Raw genomic sequence first — 14137 nt, forward strand, 5'->3', positions numbered from 1 at the left:
TGTGTGTGTGTGATATATGTATATATATATATATATATATATATATATAGCAACATATTTATTTAGGTATTCTTGTCATAATTTGCAGTCACATGAATTTATATTATGCATCTTCATCTTTATTTTGGCTGTAATGTATTTAGCATCACATTACACAAGGCTGAAAAATAAATCCCCTGGGCAAGGCTGTATTCAAGGACTGACATTCTACCCAAGTTTTTCATAGCCTGTTCATTTACAATTGCCATTCTTCCTCTCACATTTATGAGCATCTGTAGACATGAAGGTACAAAACTGCAAAGTCCTAGTTCAGAACTATGCCAATGCTTAATAGGAAGACTCAAATTATTGTCTACATATTGTAATTAAAAAAAAAAAAAGGTACAGAGCTTCTTCTGGTGCAATATAGTGTATTTTTTGCCCTATAGTCTTCAATGGGAGTACATCAAAAGTGCATGTAAAAGCATCAAAAGTGCATGTAGTTGTAGTTCTTATTGACGTAAAAATGTTACGTTAAGATTTTAGCCACCAGACTAAATTCTGTAATAGACCGTGTCATTGGCAAGGGCCAAGTGAGATTTATCCCAAGCAGTGATTATATTGGAGATATTTCCTTACTTGCCCATCTATCCAAGAACATCCTGTACCCTATGCCTCTGTCTGTTGACATAAAGGCCATTGGTTCCCTCTCCTGGCAGTATATAGTTTAGTTCATTCATTAATGAATTGGATCTCTTCTCTTTATTCTTTTCCATGGGCCTTTGTGCGCTATGTGGGCTTCAGATCTGAACGATAGATATTCTATGTGGCACTAGACAAGGTTCTGTTTTTTTTGTGTTGGCTAGAGAGCCTGTGGCCCACATAGAATAAAACCTGATTAGGGTCTTAAACTAGCAGGTCTATTGTACAAGCTTTGTTTATTTGCAGATAATGCATTATTTTTTGTGTCTAACCCTCACATCTCCCTTCCCAACCTGCTTACCCCTTTTGATGCCTTCTCCAAAATTTCAGGGTTAACTAAAAAATAACACTAAATCAAAAGCCTGTTATTATTCCCTCTCCCCACAAAATATTTGCAATTTACAACAGAACTTCACATTTATGGTCCACAAACAAATTACTGTACCTTGGGGTCTACTTAACTGATGCACATGACAAACCATTTTCTGAAACCTACCCAGCTACAAGTAGCAGGCTAAAATTACTTCTCACCACCCTTACCACCTGGGATAAATAATCCCTCATGGTTCGTCAAAATGACAATCCTGCCCAAAATACTTTTCTGGGTTCTCCTGGTACATGTCTTGTCCCTCATAAACTCCTGAAAACTCATGTTTGTTGATTTATTTAGAATCAAAAGTAACTTTATCTCTCACTTGCATTTCATACCTCCCTAGACTCAACAGTGGTCTAGAATTACCAAAATACTTAAAATATTATCCGGCCGTCCAGGTTAGCCAGCTGACAAAATATCATTCTACTGCTGAAACCTCTTTGTGGGTGAGCATTGCAGCGATGGAAATGGATCCCCCTCAGGATAGGTAATATCCTATGGCTCCTCCCATGAGATAAACCTAGAGGATGCAACCTATTTCCTCAGAGTTTGGAACTCTGAGTACTCAGGTTGCCTTATCTCACTGCACCTCCCTCTAATTTACTACCTGAATAATCACATCTTGGCGTGGAATCCCCAGAGTCATTTAAATAGTGGAATCCTATGACGGACAATCCTTTCTATAATTTCTACTCCAGATGGCATTAAACCCTTCCTTTTTTTCCCAGACAATTTTTCTATAATTTCTACTCCAGATGGCATTAAACCCTTCCTTTTTTTTTTCCCGGACAATTCTGAATAGTTTTAGTAGCTTCAGACCACTGACAGATATTCAGAAATGGGAAGCAAACATGGCTGCTCCACTGGGAGATGAAATGTAGTCTCAAATATGGGCAGCCACTAAACTCTTGTTCCCAACATGGCCTCGACAACCTACAGTCTTATCCCAAGATGATCTATATTCCCATCAAGAGTTGCTAAATTTTGCCCAAAGTACTTCCCTATGTTGCTCAACCAAAAACTGGTCAACATCTCTTCCTATTCATTTAAATTATTCATTTTTACACCCATTAAATAAGTTATTGCCAAGGCGTGGAGATCTGACCGGCCCTGAATTTCTTTAAAGTGACAACAGGACTAAAGAGACCATGATTTTCGAAAAAATTACGGCAAGATTTTTAGATGGAATGGTCACCTTCAAAAAGATCTGGGTTCCTTGGATCAAACCCTTCCTCCCACTGATCTTTTGACAAACACCTTAAAATTATAACTTGTGCGGATTTCTATATGGCTTTGGTTGTCCCGTGCAGGCATTAGGTAATTCTTTTCTCTGCCTTGACCCCCTACCCCTCTTCTCTCCCATAGTTCTTCTCTTTTTCTAATCTTCCTTCTCTTAAATGCTTTCTAAACTTTTCAGAACTAAGATACATTTGGGTATGGCTTGTCAAGGTTAAGCGTTCACTGATCAGCTCAGTCTCCTTATAGTTTACACACCTGTTGCCAGGGATACATTGCCTACCTATTAATTTATGTATGTTCTGCGTATACAACTGGACTTTTATCGTGTCTTACCTTGTACTATGTTATTTTGGTAATGTACAAACCCAATAAAAATAGATGTTCTGCACATGGTTGTAGGTTTCATGCTGACACATATAACATTGTCTAGCCTATCAAGATTGCTAAACTTTAGATGTGTGGTCATGTAAACGGGGTGAATTCCTGTTTCCACAGCAGGGTCATCCAAATACTTCCAAACAAAGACATAATGGGCAGAGGTCTCTATTGTGCCTACAGTACTGCAGTTGGGTGGGCAGGCTCTTTTCCAGCTTTGTTGGTCCAGTAATGACTGTATCATCTGTGTCCATTGTAGTTGTGCCTCAAAACAGTAAGACGGTCTTAATTCCTGATGCTATAGACCAGAGGTCTCCAAACCATGGCCCTTCAGTTGTTAAGGAACTACAATTCCCATAATGCCTAGTCATGTCTGTGAATGTCAGATTTTACAATGCTTCATGGGACGTGTAGTTCTACAACAGCTGGAGGGCCGTAGTTTGGAGATCCCTGCTATAGACAATCCTGTGACTCAATGGGGTTGATTTACTAAACAATACTACACTGACCAGGATCGATGGATCAGCGCTCACTGCAATCACATAATGAAGGACTGTACATAATGTTGTATATGACACATAGTCATAAATCCAAAAAACCTGTCCGAAGGAGGTTGATCCTCCTGAAACGACGTTGCGGCCCGCCCTCTCCACAGTCTCGGCTGTCTCCTGCCGGCTTCCGTGGAGGAACCGGCAGGGTCTTGTGACGCTGCATCCGGCTTGCGCCTGTGCGCCGCGGATGTCCCCAGGAGGAGGAGGCACAGCGAGATCCCCTTCCCTCGGGATCTCCGGACCATCCACTCCCCATCCTCCATCCCTGGATCTGTGAACACACCTGTGGCTGGGTGCTGGCGTCCCAACCACCCCTCTGCACCTATCGTTGGGGATCCATGCTTTTCACCTGAATGCTGATGTTGATTCTCTTAAATGTAAGTGCATTGCAATAAATTTGTTTTTAATTTAAACACTACTCTGACCTGGCGCCCTTGTTTCATTTATATTGATTTACTAAAGGTAAATAGACTGTGTACTTTGGAAAGTGCAGTTGCATTCTGCAAGTACAGTTGCTCTTAAGCTTAGTAAATGAGGTAAAGCTTCACTTTGCAAAGAATACCCAATCGCATGCAAGGAAAAAATAAAATAAAAACCGCTTTTTTGCTTGCACATGATTGGATAATGGAAGTCAGCAGACCTTCTGCTCATTTTCTGAGCTCTGGAGCAAGTGCTCTTACAGAGGGCTACTGCACTTTGCAAAGTGCACAGTCTTTTTGCCTTTCAGTAAATCAAGCCCTATATATTCAAAGTTCTGTGTGTGTTACCACAATACAGACATTTATAGTTGGCTTCAAATGTCATCAGAGCATAGAGATTTGTTTATAGTCCTATCCCATGTCCTTTTACTCTAAATGGCAGAGTGCAGAGGCCTATTCTCTTGTGACAAATGGATATCTAGGTGTATATAGTATAAATTCTGCTACTTGATGTTATTGTATCTGTCACATCCAGTAAAGCATATTGTTGTCATTGCTCTGGAGATCTTAAAATGCAGAAACAGTTATCTCAAACCATTTGCTCCTCTGACAATACGTCAGCAGAGCAGACGATGTGTGAACGGTGCACGAGTCTGCCTGCTGACTGCAATGTGAAATCTCACCTACAGAGCTGCTGTGTCCTCAGCACTTCCGTGAGACATAAGCAGTGTCTTTTTAACCTGTTCACTACAGAAGCAAGCTAAAGAATGCTTTTATATAGGCAATAAAAAATCCAGCTATTCTTGATCCTCCCTACCACCCCTGAAAACGAAACAAAGATATTGCATGTAGTGATCTTAAAAAAAAATAAATAAAAAAAATAACAGTATATACAGTCTAGCTCTGGCTATACAGTATATAACTATGGCCCATACCAGAATTATTATAGAGACCTTTGGCTAACCAGCTAACAAAGTTTATTAAATACTTTTATTACAGCTGTTATGATGGTGTCTGAAGTAAACATTTTTTATTGTTGTAGCCTATTCGCCTATTGATTTGTTTTGAAATCCATATGCTGCAAATTAATGTGTTCCCTAGGGATCCGGGCCTCTTAACAGTTCTGTGCACTGCGGTGACTGTAGTAATAGGATTAAAACTGCGCAAAAACGCACACAAGGGTTAACTACTAAAATGAGACCCATGGAAAAGTTAATTTTTTTTTATGGGTCCTATTTTAGTTGTTAACCCATGGTGTGACTTTTTTATGCTTTTTTTTAATCTTGTTTCTTTCTTGAGCATTAATACCAGGTTTCACTGGTATACTATTTCAGCTGCATTAACCCTCCTTTAGCAGGAATTCTACAGCTCGTTGAGTGTGGCGCTGTGATTTATTTTTCTTTTTGTTGTGACTGTAGTAATGCAGATGATACTGAAGATTTTTATTTTTGAGGCATTCATTCTCTTCTCTGAAATTGTTTGGTCTTTAGAAATCCTTTCCAAACCATCTTATATGTACATAAACATGAAAATGAAACCTCGAATTGTTGTCCTGCATAGTTGACACAGCAACTTTATTTTTCAATTCCAATAGATTTTGTATTAGTTTTAACAAATTGATATAAGCATTGTTACAGGGATACATACCTGTTGTTATGAAGGCATTCAACACAAAATCATGTATGAGTCTCCATTAATAACAGTCCAACAAAGACAAGGAAGACTCACTGCTCCAGGTAAATCAAGAAGCCTGATGATGTACAGCAGCACGCCTCGGCCTTGCCTCCGCAGACAATCAATATAGAAGAAATTGCTGCACTCCAGTTATCCTCAAAATTCTTGTTTATTAACCGAACATCCTAATGTGACAAACAGGTAGACGCGTTTCACACACTAGCAAATGATTAGGCACACTTGCTAGTGTGTAAAACGCGTCTACCTGTTTGCCACATTGGAATGTTCGGTTAATAAACCAGAATTTTGATGATACCTGGAGTGCAGCCATTTCTTCTATATTGAATAACAGTCCTAGAAGAACATACAGCCTGGCAGATGACAAATAGGCAAACAAGAAAGGCTGGTGCACAGGACGTGCCATCAGTCACTTGCGTAAAAATGTAGAGATGAGAAATTTTCATGTAAAGGAAGAAGACTTGGGCCCTAATAGGATCTCTGGAAGAAAATGGATAGGTAGAAAGGGATAGAGAAGCACAAAAAGAAGGGGAAAGACACTGGGGCTCGCCATGTACCCCCTCTATGACAAAAGCCCTACAGCAAGTTTAGGGTTGGGGAATATATAGGGTCTAGAGAAGGGGTCCTCAGACTATGGCCCGCGGGCCACATGCGGCCCACCGAGGTCATTTACCTGGCCCCACCCGTTAGGGCCGACCCTACCCTGGGTCCCGCTCCCGCAAGCCTCCGCCTCCGCAAGCCTCCTGCGCCACTGTCATCCGTGAACAGCGGAGAGCAGGAAGCAGCTTGGCTCAGGACAGAGGGCAGGAGGAGGAGCAGCCCAAATTAACTTTTGAAGTTAATCTGCAGCTGATTGGTTACTTAGGACCGCCCTGTGTTCTAGCAACCAATCACCAGCTTGCTAATATGGAAAGTCACTCTGCTGGCTCCTGCTCCAGCCTCTTTCCAGAACTATGCTGCCTTCTGCTCTCAGCTGTGAGATAGGACGCTGCTAAGGGGAGGGGGGGTCAGAGGTCACCACAGTGTGGGGGGGGGCTGGGATAGGTGTTGTGAAGTGGGCAGAGGATACTGTTATGGGCAGGGCCACCCCACATAGCTGTGTCCTCTACTACCCTTCACATTACCCCCCACCCCCCGATCCCTGTGTTCTGAGCCCAACGCACTCCTGATCCCTGCATTCTGCATAATACGATATGTGCAGTGTGCTTAGTAATTTGTTCATATTTTTTTCAAACTATAGTCCGGCCCCCCAACATTCTGAGGATCAATGAACTGACCCCCTGTTTAAAAAGTTTGAGGACCCCTGGTCCAGAGGGTCACAAAAACCGTAGACAAGTCTTCCCAATTTGCAGATCCGATTTTGATCCTAAATTACAATGATAGTCAACCTGTGCACAGGCCATAGAAGTCCAATAACCACAATTACACAAGACACCTTGTAGAAGTTCTTGCTGTGCTCTTTCAAGTGGTTTTCGGTTATTTTCCCCCAGTTATTGTTTCAACAAAACTGTGCAGTACATTCTAATGTTTGTTTTCTCTTTTGCTGGTTTATTTTTTAGGGTACCCTGATTAAACATTTGTCAGAACATATTCTTCATGGAAACACTACTAGCACTGATCTCATCATGTACTACACTACGGTAAATTATCATTTTTTTAAAGAGATTGTTGCTTTTACACAACTCCAACTCTGTACAGAAAGGCACATTGTCAGAAGTGCTTACTCTTTTTCAGTCTACTAAAAATGTGTTTAGTCTGTGTCCTACATGGAGAGACCTATCTCTCTTCCTGTTCCAACAGGAAGTAAGAGGAATTCTCCATAAAAGGCACATGGGTAGTGATAAAAACCCAATAGTGGGAAAGCATGATAGACTATCAAACAAAAGTTATGGTTGGAGTTGGGCAATGGGTAACAGCAGTGGAGCTGATCACTTTTGGAGTTGGAGGACTACTTGTCCTATTTTTAGGTATTTTTTGCAGGAGGGGCTAGTCATAGTGCTTTTCTTGTAAACTTATAAATGATACAAGACCATGTCACCTAAGGTATAGCTGCGTGACACCGTTGAAAGTGTAGCCATCTGAAATAGTTTCACATTTAAGTTATACTTTCTGTTTTGCAGAAGTCAAGTCCAGATCTTCTAAATTAGATTAGATTGATATTTTGTGGTACAATTGGCTTGGTAAACAGTAATATGGATGTGTTTTTTCTACAGGCTGGATGGATGATGTGGAACTGGCTGGTTACAGCTATAGCCACTGGAGCTTCAGTGGTGCTGTATGATGGATCTCCTCTTGTTCCTAATCCCAACATACTTTGGGATCTCGTGGACAGACTGGGGTAAGACAGCCCATAAAAAAATGCCATGTTTTTCATTGTATGACATATTATTGTAAAGCTGCAAAATAAATTTATGCTGCTCTAGGTTCTAGGCGATTCCCCAGAACTGGGTGCTGGAAAACATTAGGGCATGTCCAACCCCTACAACTGAATTCTTGCATGTAGACAAGCCACGCTTCAAAATCCGGCATTCAGAAATAACTTTGCTCCATGTAAGGCATCCCTGCACAAGACTCCTCCATCTGACACATGTTGCCTCATGACAGAATTTGTGGAAGGCCCCATGTCAAAGAGTGAGACGGAGAGAGGAGTCTGGCAGAGTGACCTGTTAGATAGAGCTTTAAACTTACTCTTAAACAGCAGATGTGGGAATGAAGCTCATAAAAATGGAACTCTGCAGTTCAATCTTGAAAACCAGTTTTGTAAAGGCAACACGTGTGGTTTGATAGCCATTATAGTGCAAATGAGTACTATGTGTTTTTATTTTTTTGCACAAGCTTTTAGAAGGCCCACTCTTTTTTTTTTTTTCATCCAGTCAAAGCAGTGCAGACTTTGAGGAAAGTGGAAAAGAGAAATGGACAGAGGGCGCACAAGCCTAGCGCATTATCTTTAAAACAATTTATTGCAATAGACATGTATCAGAGAGCTCTGATGAACGGGGAACACCCCGAAACGCGTAAGTTTTTTTTTGGAGGTCTACATCCTTCCACAGTCTGCGGCAGCTGAGAATGCCCAGTGGAGACCCCTGGTGGTCCCTCATTGCTTATTGCCTGTGTTTCATAATCGTTCTGTGAGTATAATGTGTATACATGTCTATTGCAATAAATTGTTTTAAAGATATAATGAGCTAGGCTGGTGCGCCATCTGTCCATTTCTCTTTTCCAGTATCTGCTTCGGGTTACCACGACCCGTTGAGAGTGGCAGCACAACCTGAATTTACTACAATTCGACCTGAATCGCATTTTCAGGATACCAGCCGCAAGGCCACCCCTTAAGCGCAGGAGTCCTTTGCTCTTTGTACATTTGAAGAAAGTGGGTCTGTCAAAAACATATCATGAAAGTTAAAAAAAATAAAACAAAAAGCATGAAATAGTATCTACCTACCATTTCTCATAACTCAAAACCACCCTCAAACATTATACGCATAATGAATAAATTATTACCTGTTGAAAAGGGATGGGTCGCCAAGTAAGACTTTATCCTGGGTGTACCCCGGATCAGGAGCACACAGAAAAAGATTTTGGAGAACAAAAGTAGTAACTACAGTCTGGCTGTGTCGAAGAATAATGGTAAACCTGCTATAGACCTCACCTATCTGTCTTCAGCTCATCTCTTGTGCTCGCAGTCTAATGAACCTTTACACAGTACTAGAGACGTTTACTCTGAACAGACTTCACTTCAAAAATGAGCTGCTTTTTAATTCAAATCTATTATTTAGTATTCGGTTATAGACCTATAACATTATACTGGGCTTTATTTAGTAATGAAGTGCAAAGGCCAGGTATGAGCTGAATCCCATAGTGAACTTTCATTGTGCATTCAGTGTAGACAACAAATTGGTTGCTCTGTGTTACTGTACATATAGTTACTCTTCGTTCAGTTAATTGTACTGTACTGTATCTGGTTTTCTTGTTTGGACATTCCAGCATGTCGAATAGCTTTCCTTCTGCCCTGAAGGTGTGTTATTGCCGAGAAGTATAGTACATCACCACAGAGGTAGCACACTGTACTGTATACGATCACATTCATTTTCACATGCTGTGTGCTGTATGGATTGCATGTCTGTTCAAGTCTTCTGCTGTCAGGATCATATGAGCTTCAATATTAACCCAAATAACAAAAATAAGATCATATCAAGGCTATATTTTCTTCACAAAGTATGTAATAGGTGCTCCCAAAGAAAGTTCTTGTCAGGAACTGCCTAAAAGCTTAAAATAATTGTAAGACGCAGCATGCCATCAGGTTGATATTGGCTGCTGGATAATATAGATCTTCCTCTTGATTTTTCTCAAGGATCGTCTTATGCATGTGCAACCTGACATAAGAGATGGATGTAAAAAATCAGACAATGACACTTACACTTACCGGTATGTGGGACATCACAGTAGATGTGCTGCTATGCAAAAGTCTGTAGGCCACAAAAATGTGACACTGTTGCCTAAAGTTTAGGGCATTTTGTTGTTCAATGCTGGATATTGTATATTATAGTGATCCTTACAGATATATATTATTTTTTTCATAAATTAAAAAAAATGTTATACTTACCTGCTCTGTGCAACGATATTGCACAGCGGAGTCGCTTAACTCCTATTTGGCAGCCAACACTGTCTCTTCCTCCTTCCTATGAGTGCCCACCGATTAAACTGGGTGCTAAGGGGGCACCCGTACAGGCGCATTCCTGATCTGGGCTGTGTGTGTCCATAGACACTCACAGCGCCAGTAATCCCTGCCCCTGGTCCCTCCTCACAGGAGTTTCACTGACAGCCGTAGGAGCCTATGGGACCAGCTGCTCTTATATTGCCCTATGAAACCAGGAACAAAGAAATATGGTGCTGCAGCTGGGACAGCGCTGGATTGGTGACTTGGGTAGGTAGATTAGGTAGTAGGGAATTTTTTACCTTAATGCAGATAATGCATTAAGGTAAAAAAAGATTATGATTTTGCAACTACTTTAAATATTCGCTAAGGTTTTTTGGAGAAAACAGATATGACATGTATTTTTTTAAAGTATTAGAAAAAAATTGGTAATCAGCACACCCTCAGGAATATATAAAACCAGACCAAAATGCATTATTCTCTTTTACTGGAAAATTTGTTAAATGCTCATAAAGAATATGCAATACATGTAACGTTTACATATTATTTGAGGATATGCGGATCCTTGGTGTGCACACAGGGTGTGCCGCCCTAATCGATCTGTGTTGCACAGATTCCCTCTGCTGCTTAGCTGCAAAAGAAGGGACTGGGGAATATCTGTCCTCAGTCCCTTTCTCTGTCTCAAAAGTGAGACATCAGGGGTCTGTTTAGACCCCTGATATTTCACCAAAGCCCCCCAATTAGAGCTCCTAAAAAATTGTAGAACAATAAATAAATAAATTGTAAAAAAAAAATTGTAAAAAAGTTATGTAAAAAAAATAAATAAAAATAAACTACAAACAACTCTTTTACCTACTGACACCGTGCAATACTCTACTGAGACCAACTTCTGCCCTTCTGACACCGTTTACTGCTCTACTGCCAAATATACACTCACATGCATGCGTGTTTGAGCTTTGGTGTGCACACCCTAAGGCTCCATTCACACCTGAGCATATCTTTTTCAGGTGTTTTTTTATTTTTTTATTTTTTGGTCAATTTTTCAGGCATTTTATGCAGGTGTTTGGAGGCAAGCATTGACATCTGACCAAAAACGCTTGTAATCTGCCAAAAAAGAAGCTCATGTACTTTATTGAGCTTCAGGTGTTTTGCTTCAGGCGACAAAATGCTGATATGTGAACAGGGGCCATTTTAATGAATGGGCTTTTGCTTGTTGGGCGTTTTGGAACTTCAGAGATGAGCATTTTACAGGCTAAAAAACGCTCAGCTGTGAACAGGGCCTAATGCAATAGGCTGCGCATACCTATGGTGCTGATCAACAATTTTTGCTAGGTACTTGGGGGGGACACAGTGCACACACTCTGGTGAATATTGCAACAGATCCTAGGGGAAGGGGTGAGCTGAACATTCTCAATTTTTAAAACCTTAGGGCTGAATTCACAACAGGTGCATTGCGTTCAGCTCGTGTAAAATGCAGTTGTTTCTATGTGCTGTTGTGACTGGCATTGATCAGGTGCAGAAAAGAGTCAGTCACTGCACACTATGTGAATGGGCCCTAGCTGAAACCATTCAGATCTGTCGTCGTTATTGCCTATGTTCATGAACTTGTCAGAAAGTAGTGAAAGGTACACTGCTGTGCTGGATACTTTCTGTATCAATCATTACGGTACTTTGAATCTTATTTGGTACAATGACGCAGACAAAGTTTTCATGGAAGGACAGAACTCTAGAGAGAGCTCAGAGTTTTCTGTGTTCTGATCATCCAGTGCATTGTACAGTGGTAGTAAATGAGTCACTGTGCTTATTTTATTCTGCTTTGACATCTCTGCAGTATTTCCCCAGTGACATTTAGCGGAGTACCCTGATGAAAGGTTACATCCCACTGAGATGGCTCTTTCCACTGAAAGGTTAATGGAATCCAAGTGATACTATTGGGTTTAAAAAGCTGCCCAAATCTTACTTTCTCTAATCAATGTTTTACTCTCAAAGGACACATTCAAATTGTTATTGTTGTTGAGACTTTTTAATTTCTCAACTGTTACCTTGTGCAGGTATGATTATAGGCTGAAAGTAGAGCAATACGTTTTCAGGCTGAGCAGAAAATTAACTCCTGTTCATATCCCATAAACAATAGGATTCTTGAAGGTTTACTGTGAAAGTGAAAGAGTGATAGAATGTATAAAAGGGGAAGGCGCTACTGCCACTTTGCAAGCTCTAGAACCCTTATATTTTACTATCCTTTTACTAAGTACTGGATGAATGACCTTTTTAGAATGCATGTAAAGCCAAAACTTTATTTTTGGATATGTTTTTTACCCTCACTTTTTGTCTTGGTGACAGTCGTTACTAGGACAAATGGAGTAACTCTCCCCAGTTAGAACAGACCGCGAAAAAAAAAAAAAAAAAAAAAAAACGGCAGTGGGTCTAACCCTTTCCCACTCCACCCCAAACCAAAAAATAAAAGTTTAGCCTTTTAAAAAGTGCGCAACCAGCGCAGAGGCAGATCTTCTGATAGGTGCACTAATTGCACGAACGCTGGACACCACAGCGGATGTGCTGCTGCATAGGAGTCCATAGGCCCATTGTACTTTGCATTGTCATTGGCATACTGTCCTTTTTGTCCTGCTGTGGTGGTGCTTACTCAGGTAGCCATAGATTATGCACACCATCAGAAGGGAAAGAGCACTCCTCTATTGACTCATTAAGGGTTATCACTATGTTCTATATACATTAGATGCCACATACACTATATTACCAAAAGTTCTAGAACACGCCTGCCTTTAAATACACATGAACTTTATTGGCATTCCAGTCTTAGTCCGTAGGGTTCAATATTGAGCTGGCTCACTCTTTGCACCTATAACGGCTTCAACTCTTCTGGGAAGACTGTCCACAAGGTTTAGGATTGTGTCCATGAGAATGTTTGACCATTCTTCCTGAAGTGCATTTGTAAGGTCAGGCACTGATATGGATGAGAAGGCTTGGCTCAGAGTCTCTGCTCTAATTCACCCTATCGGGTTGAAGTCAGGACTCTGTGCAGGCTAGTTAAGTTCCTCTACCCCAAACGTGCTCATCAATGTCTTTATGAACCTTGCTTTGTGCACGGATGTACAGTTGGGACATAAAGGGACCATCCCCAAACTGTTCCCACAAAGTTGGGAGCATGATATTGTCCAAAATGTCTTAGTATGCTGAGGCCTTAGGAGCTCCCATTACTGGAACGAAGGGGCCAAGCCCGACCTCTGAAAAATAACTCCACACCATTATCTCCCCTCCACCAAAGGATTTGGCCAGTGCACAAAACAAGGTCCATAAAGACATGGATGAGCAAGTTTGGGGTGGAGGAACTTGACTGGCCTGCACAGAGTCCTGACCTAAACCTAATGGGTCACCTTTGGAATGAATTAGAGCAGAGACTGTAAGCCAAGCCTTCTCATCCACATCAGTGACTGACCTCACAAATGCGCTTCTGAAAGAATGGTCAAACATTCCCATAGACACACTCCTAACTCTTATGGACAGCCTTCCCAGAAGACCTGAAGCTGTTATAGCTGCAAAGGATGGGCCAACTCCCATATTGAACCCTACAGACTAAGAGTGGGATGCCATTAAAGTTCATGTGCGTGTAAAGGCAGGCATCCCAATACTTTTGTTAATATAGTGCATCTTGCTGTGGGTAGAATTTTGTTAACACTTAGTACAGGAATTGCTGGTAAGAGCAATGCTGTAATATCAGAAACAGGCGTTTCAACATAGGCTGATGGTGTATGTGAAGAATATGAGTATTTGCTCAATACGCTTGGTAAAATAAATATACTGCTGTCCTTATCTTGCTGAATAGTGATGTTCTTTTGAAGGATAACAATTTTGGGAACTGGAGCCAAGTGGTTGACTGTTCTTGAGGAGAAGAATTTTAAACCTCGTAAGTTGCATTTTTTTACTATGCCTAAAATTTTTAAAGAAAATATATGATGTTTATGTATGTATAATATTCATGTTCAAGACTAAATAATATATACAGAGTTTACAGGACTCGGGAGCTTAATCAAAAGTAAAATTTGTAGTACCCTCCTAGATAAAGATAAAATTAAGGTAAATGAGGTCAATTTAGTTTTTGTCTCCTTCTGCAATCAAGAGAGTAGCGACTGTTTGT

The 14137-nt window shown here is 40.8% G+C and overlaps 1 protein-coding gene across 1 annotated transcript in view; it reads left to right on the plus strand.

The window, feature by feature from the left end:
* Positions 1-14137, plus strand: part of AACS (acetoacetyl-CoA synthetase) — a 143963-nt gene that overhangs the window by 84180 nt on the left and 45646 nt on the right. The window contains exons 9-11 of the mRNA XM_082244083.1: positions 6890-6970; positions 7544-7668; positions 13842-13906. Coding sequence (XP_082100209.1) covers positions 6890-6970; positions 7544-7668; positions 13842-13906 — 271 coding nt within the window. The remainder of the gene's footprint in view (positions 1-6889; positions 6971-7543; positions 7669-13841; positions 13907-14137) is intronic.

This window comes from Pelophylax lessonae (assembly GCF_965119305.1).
Source record: "Pelophylax lessonae genome assembly, chromosome: 1".
In the NCBI taxonomy this organism is placed as follows: Eukaryota; Metazoa; Chordata; class Amphibia; order Anura; family Ranidae; genus Pelophylax; species Pelophylax lessonae.